The sequence below is a fragment of the Pristis pectinata genome, chromosome 13, assembly GCF_009764475.1.
Source record: "Pristis pectinata isolate sPriPec2 chromosome 13, sPriPec2.1.pri, whole genome shotgun sequence".
Taxonomy (NCBI): Eukaryota; Metazoa; Chordata; class Chondrichthyes; order Rhinopristiformes; family Pristidae; genus Pristis; species Pristis pectinata.
In genome coordinates, this window is record NC_067417.1 from 37,826,240 (window position 1) to 37,843,029 (window position 16,790).

Genomic DNA, 16,790 nt, shown 5'->3' on the forward strand with positions numbered 1-16,790 from the left:
GGGATATTGGGGTCCAAGTTCATAGCTCCCTGAACGTAGCTACACAGGTTGATAGACAACTTATGGCATGCTTGCTTTCATTAGTCGAGGCAATGAGTTCAAGAGTCAGGAAGTTAAGCTGCAGCTTTATAAAACTTTAGTTAGGCCGCACCTGGAGTATTATAGGAAGGATGTCAAGGCTTTGGAGAGCGTGCAGAGGAGGTTTACCAGGATGCTGCCTGGATTAGAGCGCAAACTTGGGTTGTTCTTTCTGGAGCGGCTGAGGGAAGATCTAATAGAGGTTTATAAGATTGAGAGGCATAGGTAGACAGCCAGTATCTTTTTCCCAGGGTTGAAATGTCTAATACCAGAGGGCATGCATTTAGGGTGAAAAGGGGTAAGTTCAAAAGAGATGTGCGGGGCATTTTTTTTTACACAGAGTGGTGGGTGCCTGGAATGCACTGTCAGGGGTGGTGGTGGAGGCAGATACAATAGGGGTGTCACGTACCAGCAACAAAAGAAGCACACCGAGTCATGTATAAGTGTTAAAACTATCTTATTAATAACTACTTATGATAATAAGAAAAATAAAAGGAAAAATGTTAGAAGTAAAAATGTTAGATCTTAAACATTAACCCCAAAAACTAAACTCAAAGTGTGTGTGTAGCAAATTCCCAAACTCCAAGTCCAGGAATAGTTCTCAAAGTTCAGTTCAGCAAGCCGTAAGGTGAAACGTGAGCAAAGGCTTCTGCAAAACCACCGTTGACTGAAGAGGAAATGTAGAGAGAAAACAGAGTAATTACAAAATCCAGTTGTTCCACGATGGAACCCATACAACACCTCAATCACTGATGATCTCCATTCCTTTGTTCCAAAGTATCTGCCACCCTGAAAGGCACTCGAGACGTGGCCGTCCACACACATACCTGTTTCCTGCTACAGGTTAACGACAAAGTGGACTCCACTGGATTATTCCAAAAATCCATACGTGGATTGTAGTGACAGACACAGTTATTGTTTTTCACCCATCGATACAGAGACCAGCAGGCAGGATGTCTCTCTCCCTCTCTCTCTCCTCTGACTGACTGCCCCAAAACATAATCACATCCTTATCTCCTGTTGTTGTCGTAATCACGCCACACACCCACACACTACTGTGCTATGTCTTAAAAGGGACATTCACCAATAGTAACCTAATCTGTAACAGGGGCTTCAAGAAGCTCTTAGACAGGCACGTGAATGTGATGGAAATGGTAGGATATGAACATTGTGTAGGCAGAAGGGATTAGTTTAGTTGGGCATTTTACTACTCATGTAATTGGTTTGGCACAACGTTGTGGGCCGAAGGGCCTGTTCCTGTGCTGTTCTGTTCTATGATCGTGGCTAATGTGCCCCAGACCACAACTCCCCTCTTGTGCCAACTCCACATCACTCTCAATTCCCACATCTTTCAAAAATGTATATACCTCTTCCTTAAGTACCTCCCGTGATCTCACCTCAGCCCTCTGTGGTAGAAAATTCCAGAGATTCACCACCCACTGCAAGAAGAAATTCCCACATACCTCAGTTGTAAACGACCACTCCCTTACTTTGTAACAATGTTTCCTTGTTCAAGGCTCTCCTACCAGTGGAAACATCGCAATATCTTATCCTGTAGTGTTCCTTGCATGTTTCAATGTGATGGCGCCTCATTCTTCTAACTCCAAAGTAAGCAGATTTAACTTTTTTTAGCTGTCTGTGATAGGACAACCCTGTCATTCCATGTGTTAGCCTAGCAAGTCTCTTCAGGGCTGCCGCCAATGGCCTTAGAGGTCTTGATCCTCTGGAGAGAGTGGAAATGTTGGCGAATCTTTGATTTCTGTTTGTGGTCTCACTCCCAGCTGCACTTTCCGTGTCTTGCAGTATTCCTGGTGCAGAACCTGCAGTCCTGTGATAAGGATGTGGTGCTGAAGACTCTGAAGCATCTCTCAGGTACCCAGCTCCAGAAGGATGGACTGAAAGCAGTGGGCCTTCTGCTGCTGGAAGACAACACCAAGATCTGCAACACTGCTGCTTCCTTGCTGAGAAACCTGGCAGAAGACTCCAAGTTCCGTGAGAAGGTTGGGAGCAGCAAAGCTGCACAAACTTTCATTTTTCTTGCAGCAAACCTGACTGATCCACCAGCAGCTTCTGGTGTCTGTCTTCGGGGAGAGTGATGGATGCCCAGGGCATGGAGACTAGTTGTAAATTGGGAGGTGTTTAATGTATTGTATGAAGACTTTTCCTTCAATGTTCAGAAATTTAGTGAGCACAGATGGCATACCAAGCAGCTGAGCACGTCACCACTCTTGTGTATTGCACCTGAGTGGGTGAAAATGTTCCCAGTACTGTGTAAAATGTCTACCAAGAGAGCAGGAGAGGCTGTTGGCAGGTCCCATCAAAATTACTGCAACAGTAAAGACTCTTTTCACTTGAACATGTTAAATTTCATTGGTGATCTGATTCGGATGCTTCAATATGGTGAAGGAAGTTGATAGATACAGAGAAACCATTTGCATTGTTATGGAATCTAGAACTCCACTGTTCATGATAGCAAACACAAAGCTCTTTTTCATACAGATAAGAGGGTTGGGGGACATAGTACTGGGATCATTGGAGTTTCCAAGTCTGAAAATCAATAAGATTTTTAGTGGGTTAGGATGTAAAAGGCAATGAGTTGTATGTTTCAGCAGTGGAATCGGCTCTAGGGTTTGAATGGCCTGCCACTAGTCTTCAAGTTGTATTGCAGCGTAATTTAATGCAGTTTGAATCCACTTTCAGAGTCTGACCAGAGACATTTGGAATGAATAAGATTCTCTGCTCATTGAGTTGATAGTTACTCCAAATTGTAGATCCTCCACCAAGGCCAGTTGTGTGGGTTTACATTGCTGGCTTCTTTGTTAATATGTAACTCCTGACTAATGCTGCTTCAGTATGTTTCAGTAATCACTGTTGATATTGTCGTGTTTCATGTGCCAAGATGTTGGACAGTGAAGCATTCCCACAGTGGCTACAGTTCACTCAGCAGGTGAAGCCTGGAGCCAGACGATGAATTGTTTTGTGTGACCAACTAATTGAAGTGCATGTTTGTATCCAGGCCTTGGTTTGTTACTTGGAGCTGCTCGAGAATGAGGACGGACAGCTGAGGAAAGTCGGCTGTACTGCACTTGCACATCTAAAGGTGAGCCCGCCCTTCAGAAATAACTACAGAGGAAAAGAACATTCAAACCTAGAGTATCAGAGCTCACTCTGAAATAGTTGTAAAGGAAACATTACTGAGTGTGTCTGAAAGCCATTATGTTGCAGATATGTTACATGTTTCACTGAATGGCTCTTGATGCAACAGTAACAATTTTTCACATACTTGATGTAGTTATTCACTGTGTACATGTTGACGAGATTTATTTTTAGTGTTTTTTTTCTGTAGTATTTTGGGACCATTCCTGACTTGACTATTGCCTTTAAGGATGCTGACATCTTTGTATAACCATAAACATGTCTTGAACTTACTGAATGGACTACTTTTTAGCCTAATGAGCAAAATTTGAGGCTTGATGTATGCCAGTTGTGGTAAGATTGACTGAGGTCTTTATTGATCTAGCACAGTGCTGCATAATGTGTTGCAGAAAGGGCCAGGTTGATATTTCTGAACTATAGTGAACACTGAAATCCGAGGCATCCTGAGAAGTCCTCGCTGTTGTCATTCCAACTGGAATGAAAATCTCCTCCAAGAGCCCAACAGCTGAGCAGCAATGTCCTGCAGTTTCCCGGTTAAACTAGGGTCCTTTCCGCTGAACCCGATGCAGATTCAGCAATGCCATCCAAATCGCCCTGAAAGGTATTTGCAGGTTGGAGAGCAGAAAGAGCATTGTGGGGACACTCAATGACGGGCTGTTCAGTAATGTCCTTTGGGCCAGGTTTGGGCTCCGGGTTGTATATTATATACCGTGGATCCAGTAATTACTCCTATAATAAAAAGGCACCTTCTCCCAAAAGCCCAACAGGAGATGTGGTCTGGTTCTGGCTAACAGAAGAAACTACGATTGTATTAAATTGAAGGAAAAGCTTGTAATGTTGTGAAAAAAGCAGTAAAGCCTAAGGACCGGGGAATTTTCTGAGTTCATGACCAAGGCATTAATAAGGAAAAGTGGAATATGAGAGTGATCTAGCAAAGAAAAATATATAATGTAAAAGCTTTTACAGATTTGTGCAAAGGAAAATGTTAGCTGAAGTTAATGTGGGTTCCTTACAGATCGAAATAGGAGAAATTAAATTGGCAATAAAGCAATGGCAGAGAAATTAAGCAAATATCTTGTATCTGCCTTCACCAAAGAAAACACAGCAAACCTGGAATTAGTGGCAAACAGGTCTGGAGTAAATGAGGTGCTAAGAAATTCGCACTAACAAAAATGTATTAGAGAAATTAATGGGACTGAATGCCAATAAATCCCCAGGACCCACTGACTGGCACGCCAAGGTTTTGAAGGGGATCACTTTGGAGGAAATGGATGTACTAGTCATTTTGTAAAATTCCTGAGATTCTAGAATAGTTCCCACAGATTGGAAGGCTATAAATGTAACCCTATTTTTTAAGGTGGGAGAAAGAAAACAGGGAATCATAGATGAGTCAGCCTGTTAATAGGAGGAAGGAAAGAGCTCACAGTCTATTATTAAGGAATTGATTGCATTGTTTTTTTAAAAGATAATGGAACAGAGTTGTGCCAACATGGATTTACGAAAGGAAAATCATGTTTGACATATCTGTTTGGTTAATAATATCCAGAAGATCTTTGTTAAGGTGCCACACAAGAAATTATTAAACAAAATTTGAGCATATGGGATTGGAGGTAATGTATACTGGTGTGGGTTGAGAATTGGTTTCTACATGTCTAGTGTAGAAATAAATGGATCATTCTTGGGTTTGGAGACTGACTAGTGGGGTGCCAGTACCCCAGCTGTTCTATATCAGTAATTTGATTGAAGGAATCAGGTGTAATATATAAATGAAGGAAAAATGTGAGGGCATCCAAGTTGGTTTGGGAAAAAAAGTACAAAAGCAGACTTTTTTAAATAGTGAGGGACTGAACAGTGTTGATGTTCAGAAGGATCTGGGTATCCTTATAAATGAATCAATTATAGTTAACTTGTAGGTACATCAAGCAGTTAGGAAAACAAATGGCATGTTTTTATATGGAAAGGGGATTTATTTGAGTACAAAAGAGGTGATGCCTTGCTCCAGTGTATGGGGGCCTGGTGGGACTGCATCTGGAATATTGTGTTCAGGTCTGGTTTTTCCACTTAACAAAGGATAAACTTGTGAAGTTCACCAGATTGGTTCCTGGGATGGTGAAATATTTTTTCCTGTTTGGGTGGTTACATTAGGAGTCACCATCTGAAAATAAAGGGTCCATCATTCAGTACTGAGATGAGAAGCAATTGCTTCACTCAGAGGTCAGTGACATTTTTGAATTCTCCTCCTAAGGCAGTGTGGAAGCTCAGTCGCTCAGTACATTCAGGACAGAGGGAGAATCAGCTTTTTGGATACTAAAGGAATCTAGGTGTGGTCAGTGCTAAAAACAAAACACTGAGGTAAAAGATCTGCCATGCTCCTATTGAACATCTCAGCAGGTGTAAGGGCTGAATGTCTTACTCCTCATACATCTTATGTTCTTGCTCTGTACGTTATTTTGGCTGTTAGAGTTTTATTTTGTTGGACTTTAGAGAGGGTGCCACATGCATGGCATATTACTAGACAACAGGTTCCAAATTTGGTCAAAAATCTATTGATTTTCTTTCTCTTTCCCCTTTTAGATTTTAAATTTCTAACCTTTCTAAAGCACTTCACAGCCTTGGTTTTCAATTTTGATCTAGAGAACATGCCTAAAACTTTGAAACCTGTTGCCTTCTTACTGTCGATGACTGAGCTGTTGTGAATTTCTGACATTTGCAGCTTTTGTTGCATGTACTCAGATGAAAGTGTTGGGAGAGCAAACAGTTCTGTGCAATTAGATTGCAGTTTTCTTTCATAATCCTGTTGGGAAGATAGGGCCACTGCTGCTCCATGTGCCCTCTAGTGGCCAATTAAGTGGCATTGAAACCTTTTTCCCCTTTCTCCTCCCCAAACTGAATTAGAAAATCCTGCTGTGCAGAAATTTTGACAGTAATGAATCACCTTTGCAAACAGTTTAACCACCGGATTACAGAAAATCAGAAATTCTAAACTATTTTTCTGTTATCTTCATTTGTGTTTCTCAGGCCAAAGAGAGTATAGATCAATTAGTCTACCTTTGTCAAACTGACAAAGAAGTTCGTGATGTTGCAAAACAGACCCTGTTTTCCTTTGGTAAGTCATTTAATTGTTACACTGCAAAATGCAGTTTCATTCCTTGCATAAAATTTGATTTTTTTTGTTGGGAGGATGATAATATTATTTAATGGTGCTTTATCTTTGCGAATCTCCTGAGTTACCGGATGTAGCATGCGAACTTACAAATGATCAGAATCATTGATTCGGAGACATGAATTCAATCCCAGTTGAAATTTAGGAAAACAGCTCATCTTGGTAATGTTGGTCTTGAGACCACTGAATTGTTGTTTCAAAACTCATCTGGTCCATTAACATCCTTTAGAGAAGAAAATCTGCTATTATTGCCTAATCTGACCTATATGTTACTCCAGATCTATTCATGTAGTTGAATCTTAATTGCCTGCCCTGTTCAGAGGCAATTAGAAATGGACAATAAATGACTTAATAAAAATACTAGGAAAACAAGTGCTCTTGAATGATTGTCGCTTTTGGGAGATTTGTACCTTGTGGTGAAATACTGCCAGTTCCGTTGCTGATCACATGATTTTTGTTTTCATTGTATTTCCAGAATTTGCTACAGAGAGGTTTCCCTCCACCCCAAAACCCTGTATCAAACTTCCCCAAATTCTCCTCTCACAGCTCTTCCAACCTTGGTCTTTGGTTATGTTTTTCTATTTCACCCTGGGCACTCTGAGCTCATTTTGTTCGTTGCCGTTTCCTTGACTCTATTACAGAACATTGATTTTCTTACCCTATCTCCAACTTCTTCTTCCTCTCCAGTCCTTGAACATGCTGTGGCCTCTGAAAACCATGCTCATTTTCCCCAGAACTCTACATTTAGAGCAAAGAACAGTCCGGCACAGGAACGGGCTCTTTGGCCCACGATCTCTATGCCAATCCAAACAAGTCCCAAATAGCTGCACATGGTCCATATCCCTCCATTCCCAGCTGCTTCATTTGCCTGTCTAAATGCCTCTTAAATGTTGCTATTGTATCTGCTTCCCCTGACAGTGCATTCCAGGCACCTACCACACTCTCTGTAAAAACAAAAAAAAATGCCTCATGAATCTCCTTCAAACTTTAAATCTCACATCAAAGCTATGTCCTCTAGTATTTGACATTTCCACCCTGGGAAAAAGACTCTCTGTACCCAATCTATGCCTCTCATAATTTTACACACTTCTATCAGGTCGCCCCTCAGCATCTGACACTCCAGAGAAAGTAATCCGATCAGATTTTGACCACAGGTTACACATTGCTTTTTATCGAAGTCACAGATTATTTTGCATGTATCTGCAGTGATGGAAAACTTTTCCTCAATTTTCCTGACCTACCTATTGCCTTTGATGCAGCTGACAGTGGTATTCTTCTGCAGTACCTCTGATTTGTTGTCGAGTTGAATGGGATTGCATTTGTCTGCCTCCATTTTTATCAAAATTAAAAGCAAAAAGCTGCAAATGATGGGAAGTTTAAAGAATAACAAAGTTCTAGAAATGCCTATTATTTCTGGCATTTTCTGTTTTTGTTCCATTTCAACCCAGAGAATCACCTGCAAATATTTCTCAATGTCTGTCCTAACCTCCACTAAGGAGGTATTCTCTGCCCTTGTTCCTCTGTTTCTGAGCTACGTTTCTGCTACTCGGTGACATCATCCAAAAACTGGTAAAACTCCTCATTGAAACTGATGATCTCTCTCCTACCTGCCCAACAGATCTCTTGACTTTTGCTTGAATGTAACTTGTCATGTTGCCTGTCTGACACCCAATACTGGTTGAACTGAAATTGCTCGATCAAAGCAAATGTCTTCAGTTCCCATCACACTATTCCCTAACCCTAACACCTTCCTTAACAAATGTTCTCCTTCTTGGTTTGAACCTGAACTGAACTCAACCAAAATCTACTACCTGCTTCCATCACCTGACCATCCCCAACTCTGTCCTTCTTTCAACTCGTCTGCTGCTGTGATTTATAAATAGGGATTATTCCAAAGCTATTCTTACCAGCCTCCCATCCTTCTCCCTCTATACACTAGCATTTATCCAAAGCGTTCCTGGCTTTGTCTTAAATTACAGTAAATCATACCCATCGTCCCAGTACTCACTGACCAATATTGGTTCCCAGTTAAGGAATGCCTCAATTTAAAACACTCATTCTTGTTTTCAAATCCTTCATGCCCTTGGCTCTCCCTACCTCTGTAACCTCCTTGAGCCCTACCACTCTCTAAATGTTCCTTGTTCCGCCAATTCTAATTTAATGTGGATCCCCAATCTTAATTGCTCCATTGGCAGCTGGTCAGGCACTAAACTTTGGAATTGCCTCATTAAACATTTCCACGTCTCTGGCTTTAAACCCTCGTCTTTGACCAAAGCTTTTGGCCATCTCCCCTAATGTTTCCTTTCTCGTTCAGTGTTAAATATTGTTTGCAAAGCACCTTGAGCCTTCAGCTTGCACTGACGTAAGCAAGAAGTGACACAAGCAAGGAGACCTACCTATGAGCAACAAATGAACTCAGTAGATCTGTTTTCAAATGCAAATTTTAAGCCAAATGTACCCAGTGAACAATGGAGCACCATCACCGCCACCCGCCCCCCCCCCCCCCCCCCCCCCCCGTGATTGTTTAAGATCAGGTGTTATTTTCTTATCATTTGAAACACTCCCAACTTTGAGAAAACTCTCCAGGGTTTGTGTATTCTTAAATGTGAAATTAAACTCTGTGCTAACCTTCAATTAATATTAGTCGAACATGCCTTTCGACTGTAGAATGCAGTGTTTTGCTGAGTTTGGTTGTCCCTACAAAAAAATTAATGTTTGTCTTTTATCTTGCACATTCCATGTCATGCACTGCAAGACTAGAAGTTTGTTTTGACTGTAAAAAGACAGGATAATCTGATTAAATTCATGATGCATTTATATATCTTTAAAGGGTGCCCTCTCACCACTGTAATCTTACTTGGAGATTAAACCTCTCACCAGCATTGTGTGTGTTAGCCACGGGCATTTTTAACAAACCAGTTAATTAAATCAGTGATAATTAAAATCGAAAGAGTTTGCTACCCCCTCCACTTCATTCACTAAAATGGGAAAGGTATTACTTGTAAGACCAGTCTCCATAGCAATTTCTGTGATGTGTGTAAAGCCCATTTTCATCAGTGTAAACACTTACAATGATCATTTCTGATTGCCCTGACAGGTGAAGAAGGTAAAATTGCCCATCGGCAGATGGAAGAATCATTGGACGGCATGCAGAGGCTTTTGGGATCTGTCAGCATGGCTAGTACAGCTTTCTAAAGAGGGGTCTGTCTCAAGTTTGACGGAGAAATGGCCCACTTCCTACTGAGGAGTGTTTCTGAAGCAAGTGGCTTTTGTTGTCAAAGCGTCAAGTAATCTAAAAGTTGAGCTGCTCCTGAGTTGACCTTTCAACATGCAGCAGTACTCATTTACAGTTTGTAGGTTTGGGAGTGGGGCTCGAAAGGAAGAGAATGGTGCCATACTGAACTGTTGCTTTCAGTAATACCACTTTCTGGGGATGGTTGCATCACTATGCCAGTATTTCACATGAATGCACATGTCTTGACTAAAAAGCCAAAAGCCTATCTTTAGAGAAGGCCTCCCTGTAAAAGAATCTACAGCCAAATTAGGACAATTTGTGAAAATGCACTTTGAATAATTGAACGTGTGAATGAACCACATGGGACAGGTGGACCTTGATGGAGGGATGGTCCTGGTAGACAGATGTCTCCAAAAGCCACGGCTAAACTATTTACAGTTCTGCATGTCTTGCTGCTCTGGGGCAGAAAAGAAACGTGCTGTGCCACGTCCAAGTGCCTAGTGTTACGGTGAGGAGCATACAAGTATTATGTGTACAATAGTTTTTATTTAATATTGACTTCATTTGCAGTAAGGGAGAAACTGCAGCAGCTTCAAATTTGTTAACCTGTTATACTATTTTCCAGATGGTGCAGTAAAGTTTCAAAAGATATACTTTGATTTTCTATATAAATGTATTATGTAAGTAAGAGTGAATTGTGGATCATAAATGAAACTTCATTAAATGCAATGTATTATACCAAAAATGCATGTCACTTTGTCATTTTTGTTTTACGAATATAAATGTACAGCTGTATATTCAACATGAGAATTTCAGAGTGGTTTGCATATATTTTTCTATTTGGACAAACTAGCATTAAGAAGATTGATGAATTCCTCTCTTTTTTATAGTGTTGGCTGAGGGAAGTATGTTTGCTGTGCATGAGAAAAACCTCTGGGAGTTTGAGAAAGCCATTAAATCGAGCATAATCCCAAATCAGATTGTGCATGGGACTGTTTGACAAGGATGTCTGGTTCTTACGGCTAAACTTATAGCAATACATTCAGCACCAACACAGGCTCTTTAGCTCACCATGTCCATGCCAGCCATCAAGAACCCATTTACAATAAATATCTTCCAGCACTCTGTGGTCATCTAAACACTAATTGAATGTTGTGAGAGTTTCTGTCTTGACTACCCCCTGATGCAGTGCATTCAGATTTCAACCACCCCATGGGTGAAGAAATTCCTCGACACCTCTAAATCTCCTGCTGCTTACCTTAAACCTACGTCCTCCATTCAAAGTCTATACTGTTTCTACTTTTTATATCAGCTAAACTTAAAGTTCCTCCCAATCTTTATATTTAAATAAATACCTTCACTCATTGAGAGTAACACTCTGGGTTTGTTTTGCCCTTGCTATTTTAAATTTAACTGAATGACATTTCTCTCTCTCCTCGTTCTCTCATCTATTACCTGTCATTTTTCCAAGCTGCACACTTGCAATTTGAGTTTCCTCAGTTCATCTTTTTCACGAAGGACCTGTTGTTGCATACCTGTGCACTGCTCTGATGCAGATTTTATGTGGGGATAAAAATTCTGGCACCTGTAAGGTAGTATTATTATCAACAACTGTTCTCATTTTTACAGTACTGTTAAGAGCCACTTTGCAGAGCTTATAATAAAATGTGAAACTGTAATGAGGATTAATGGAAAAAGCTGGTTAAAGAGCAGTCCCAAGGAAAGGCATTACAACCTATGAAGGTAGAATGCTTGGAATTTCAAAGGGTCAGGCCTGTTTGGGGAAAACAGAATTCCATAAATGTTTGAAGTTTGCAGGGTCAAGAACAGCAGAGGAAGAGTTGAGAAGGTAATTAAACATATTGACAACTGCAGAGGTATTGTGAAGGGACAAAGGCGAGGCAACTGTAGATTCTGAGACTTCAATTGTAAGTTACTTTTCCTAGGGGCAGGTCCAATGGGGGTTGATAATGGAAAGTGTGGAATGGTTAAGCACGATGAGCAACAGGATATGTTGATGACTGTGGCAGTGAAGGGGCACAGAGCATGAAGAGGTTATTGGGAGATTGCAATTATCAGTAGAGAGTTTGTGGAGTAAGAGGTTTGTACAGAGTGAGATGAAGATTGAAGTTGCCCTGTAAGGATGAAAGGAAGAAAGGACACAGGAAAATGGGGCTTAAAAGGAGATTCAGAGGAAGAAAAATTACAGGAAGAATATGGGGCAAGATCTGATTGTGATTTGGCGGTATCACAGCACCCACTGTGTCGAGGATGTTAAGTGTAATCAAAATAAAGGATGATAGTGTAATCATTCACAATAAAATCGTGGGATTTGTGGAAAATTATGACCTTGTTTAAAGTGAAAGCATATTCTGGAAGATATGTGCAGTGTCAAAAATGATTGATACAGAGATAGAACAAGGGGATATAGGTGGGTAAAATAAGTACGGGGTGGGGGTGGTTGCAGGTTGAGACATTAGCGTGCAGTATGACTGCTATTTGGAAGTTTGCAAGATGAGGATGGCCCATTTGGAGTTTGAGAAGGGTGGCTTGATGGACTTTTTAGAGAAGGCTGAAGAGCAAAGAAGATATTTTTGTCTTGAATTTCAGCTTATTCTGGAGAGGAAGAAGACAGAATAGAACTGGTAAGCTGGGGAGTATGCTGAAAATTGCTACAGGAAGGAGAGAGAAGCCTAAGGGTCCGAAGGAGAAACTCGACACACAAATGAGCAAGTAATTCCAGCTGCATTAACGTATAATGTCTTAATTTTTGCAATATTCATTGCAAAGGCAGCATTACATCTGGAAATACTATTTCACTGTTCTTATCATGCATTGTCCTATTGGCTCTTTATATTCCGATTAAAATTAACTTTTTTGCAGTAATGCAGCTACAATTGAACCAGGGTCTGATCGCAAGGACAGTGGCGTAGGTTGGAAGATTTGGAGCGTGTGATGCTGCGAAGCCTGCTGTTGGCAAATCACTGTTTCATATTTAGTGTTCTTTTCATTTTATTGGGTGCCTGAGTGTAACTCATTTTTAAAATGAAATAATGAGTTCTGATCAAGGCTTTTTTGTGGAGCAGTGTCTTTCTGTATCTAATCTTCCCACCCAACCTTGCAAGATCTGAAAATTAATCATATACTTTAATCTTGTCTGAGTAACGATCCGCTTTTGCAGTAATCTTTTTGTTGTGAACCCTTTCAGTATTTGCCCAATGGCAGCTAAAAGATTAGCTTAATGATTATGGTGATTGCTTCGGCATTCTTGTTTATGGGTACAAGATGCTCAGCAAGTGAGAATGCAGAAAATTTTCCACTGATCTCAAAAGCAGCACATCTCTGCAAAATGACAGATGTAGTCCAGTCCTGAGCCCTTGTGACCATCTCAGAGTGACAATTGGCCCACAGATCTGAAAATGTGCACTACTGTGTGACTGATTTCATTAGAGGTCAGAAAGGTTGCTGCGTTGCTCTCTCAATGACGTAATGTTTATGTGCAGACCAGAAGGGTGTGGAGATAAGAGTTGTTAAATGGAGGATGACAGAAAAAGCTGCTGCCTTTTTTTGAACAGGGACACTTGTCTTAGATTTGGATCTATCTTAAAAAAATCAAAACATAAATCATATTTCCCCAGGTCTCTTCCAGCAAGCAGTTCTATTTGCAGGCAACCAATGACCATGCACAGAAAGCACTTAAAAACTCAAATATTTTGGTGCTGTCCAAATGGAAATTCTGCCCTTGTACTGGGTTAATCACTTCCCTTTTAACTGAGAGGACAAATATTCAATTTGAAACTCTACCCTACTGAACACGTGAACTGTCTGGTACAAACTATGATGTATTTTGAGGTGCAGTGGGAATGGGAGTAGGGAAGAGGATGCAAGATTTTTTTTGTTTGAGTGTTCTCCCTGGCTTCAGAGCTTTTTATCTCATTCCAATTCTGCTGAAAGGCAATCAACCTGAAACATTAACTCTTTCTCTCCATAGATGCTGCCCAGCAGCCATGTGTTTCCACCACTTACCATTATATCATGAGTGTATTTTGCTTCTTGCGAGATCACTTTAAATTTTTTTATATATGTACTAATAAAATTGGTCCGCCGTCACTGGCACATTATTGGTTAACAGAGTACTTACCAGTTTCTACCAAAGCATTGGTACATAGTTTAAGGATATGGCTTAAAGCAGTTAATATAATTTATCAATTTTAATGTTTATAATAGCAACTTCCATTTAAATGATACCAATAAAATAACAAAGTGCCAGAGGGTTTCACAGGGAAATAATTTTATTTCCTGATTTCTATCCTGTGTGAAAAAGGAAGAATTCTGATTACCAGCGGAGACCTCCCCAAAGGTCTCAGCAAATATTTGGAGAACAGCCAAACGATGCAGATCAGTGCCCCCTCAGCTTAGTTTCAGCCAGAGTGCCAGCAGTGGTGGGACTGTTGATCTCTAACTTTGAGAGGAAACTTGACCTGATTTTTCTTCCCTCTTTTTATCCAGCGATTCGTCCTGGATGTCTATCCATATAAAAATCGGCAAACGGCAGAAATGACTCAGCTGGTAAAATAAACTTGAGTACTGGTCATTTGAACAAACTTTTCGTCAAACAGCACCATATTCTAGCAAGATGGAGGAAGAGGGAAAATGTCAACATGGAATAATTTACTTTATTGACCTGAAATGTTAACCCTTCTCTCTGCAGATGTTGACCTGTTGATTATCTCTAACAATGATTTTTTTTTAAATCTCAAAACTTCCAGCATTTGCATTTTTCTTTTGCTTTCCTTGATGGGTACTGGATAGAGCCACCACCTGTGAGTGGGTGAGGCCTTGAATGACTCTCTTTTTTGTGCTTGCCCAGGACAGGATGAGGAGTGGGAGTGCAACTGCAAGCCCAAGATCTCTGGCTGTTATTTGTTGCTGGATCAAAAAAGATTTTTATTTTGACATATCAGTAGAAGGGGATTCTGGCAAAAAAAAAAGGGTGTGTAGAGAAGCTGGGAACATCCCTTCTAGCCTCAGTAGCATCTGCATTCCTATGCTATTCACTCTGCGCAGAGTCCAGGAGAACCCAGACCCAGTACATTATGGACATAACATTGATGTAAGAAGTCAACCCTACTGTTACCCTTGGTAAATGTATGGTCTTCAACTACATAAAAACAATACTGGGGCTCCTGGGTTTTGAATGACCTGACTTACAGAAATCCGGCTCTACACAAATTCTCCCATACATTTTTAAAGCATTTTTCAAGCCAGTAATAATAAAATGTTTCATGGTATTGATATGACTGGATACAGTATGTTTGTTTAATTATGGATAACCTTAAGGTGATTATTAAATGAAATGAAGGAATCATAGCAAGTGTATGTAGAGCGATATGATACAAGTTACTATGGAAAGTGGACGTTTCTGACTTCTCAGGAATGGAACCCTTACATAACCTGCGGACTGCTTGTAGTCCTTTTAAAATGATTAACACATTTTGTGAAGTGTTGACAACAGAGATAGTTGGTTTTAGATTTACACTCAGTAAAGGTCTGATTTGATGGGAGCAAGCTTCATTAAGTGAGAACCGATACAGTGATTATTATACCCCAGTAGTAATTACATGTATAACCTTGGAATGGGCTATGGATCACATGTTAGAGGAGCATTTTCTTGACCAACTTGCAAACACTTAACAATTTTTGACCAACCAGAGATGAGACTCTTGCCCCTGGTAAGTATCTGATCATAAAAGATCCTTTTGATTCAACAAATCAATCTGTGTTACATTCCTTTTAAAGACCTTTATATGCAACAGGCTGTTATTACCAGTAGCCACTTTCCTTCAGTGATCAGATGTGCTCTCAAAGCTATCGCCTCTCCCTGTATCCCTGCAGAGGTTAATTGCTTTACATCTGAGAAAACATTTCAGTGGACTGTTTGTTTGTTCTGCCAAGCCTGCTGGCTTGATTACAGAAATCAGGTCTTGCTTGTTTAAAAGGATAGGGAATATTCGATCTGTTACATTTTTTTTGACTGGCTGTGTTATGTCCCAAGTGCCTCAAGAGTATGCTACAGAGTATATTCAAGACTGAGATAAATAGATCTTGCGTGTTAAGAGAACAACCGAAGTGGGTATAGTGCACGAAAGGTGCTGAGGTTATATACATCAACTGTGATCTTATTGAGTGGCAAAGCTGGCTCAAGGGACCCAATGGATGACTCCTGCTGTTTCTTACAACAGGCTATTTTACATAAGAATGTAGGTCATAGAAATTATCTCAACCATCACCTAGTGTCATTGAATAAATATTCAACTAAATATATTAAGAAACTCCCCTGCTTTCCCCCGATTGCCTTTGTGTTTAAACTTAATGCAGAAGTGCACTATCCCAAAATGAGATCTTACTCTTTTTGCCAGAATTTTAGAAAGCATTTGTCTGTTTTTAAAACTGCTTGTAAAATTGTCTCCAAGATAACAGAACATCTAGACGAGGTCCTTTTTTGAGTATCAGGATAAAGCAGACTCATATTATGACATAAGTAGACAGATGGCACAAAAAGCTAATGAATTATTCCCCTTGCCAATCACAGCCTCTGGTATGAAACAATCACAGAACAAGCTATACACTAAGGGGACTGAATTTGAATTGATTTTTTAAGGCAATGATCTAATAGCCACCATGCTCGCAGAAGAAATATTAATTATCACCCCTTGAAATTGCTTTCCTCCTGTCATTGAACTGCTGGAAGTAGCAGAATCCTAATCTGATAATGAAAGATTATGTGCAGGCAGAGGGATTTACAACCTCTCTACATATGTACTTTCAAAGTTATTTATGATTCTCTCTGTGTACAACCAGGTGCAGAGAGTTCTGATTTCGCTGCAAAGTAAAGCCAAGTTTGCATTCTCTATGTGTATACAGTTGATTGGAGGGGTTTACAATCTCCCACCTTACAAGGAGGTATGACACCCCCCTGCATGAACATGGACAATAAGGGTTTATTTTAGAGAACTGTTTTTGACAGTTTCAGATGTAAGAACAGAGAAATGGCAGAGATCAACAAACCATCTGGACTACCACAGCCTCACGCACAAGACTAAAATACATGAAACATTATGATTTTGTCATCCCAATCTGTCACCAGCCAAATACTCT

The 16,790-nt window shown here is 40.3% G+C and overlaps 1 protein-coding gene across 1 annotated transcript in view; it reads left to right on the forward strand.

Annotated features, from left to right (window-relative positions):
• Nucleotides 1-10,351, forward strand: part of ripor1 (RHO family interacting cell polarization regulator 1) — a 150,036-nt gene extending 139,685 nt beyond the window's left edge. The window contains exons 22-25 of the mRNA XM_052028707.1: nt 1,882-2,078; nt 3,095-3,178; nt 6,253-6,340; nt 9,495-10,351. Of these exons, the coding sequence (XP_051884667.1) occupies nt 1,882-2,078; nt 3,095-3,178; nt 6,253-6,340; nt 9,495-9,592 (467 nt within the window). The 3' untranslated portion in view covers nt 9,593-10,351. The remainder of the gene's footprint in view (nt 1-1,881; nt 2,079-3,094; nt 3,179-6,252; nt 6,341-9,494) is intronic.
• Nucleotides 10,352-16,790: the final 6,439 nt, after the last annotated feature.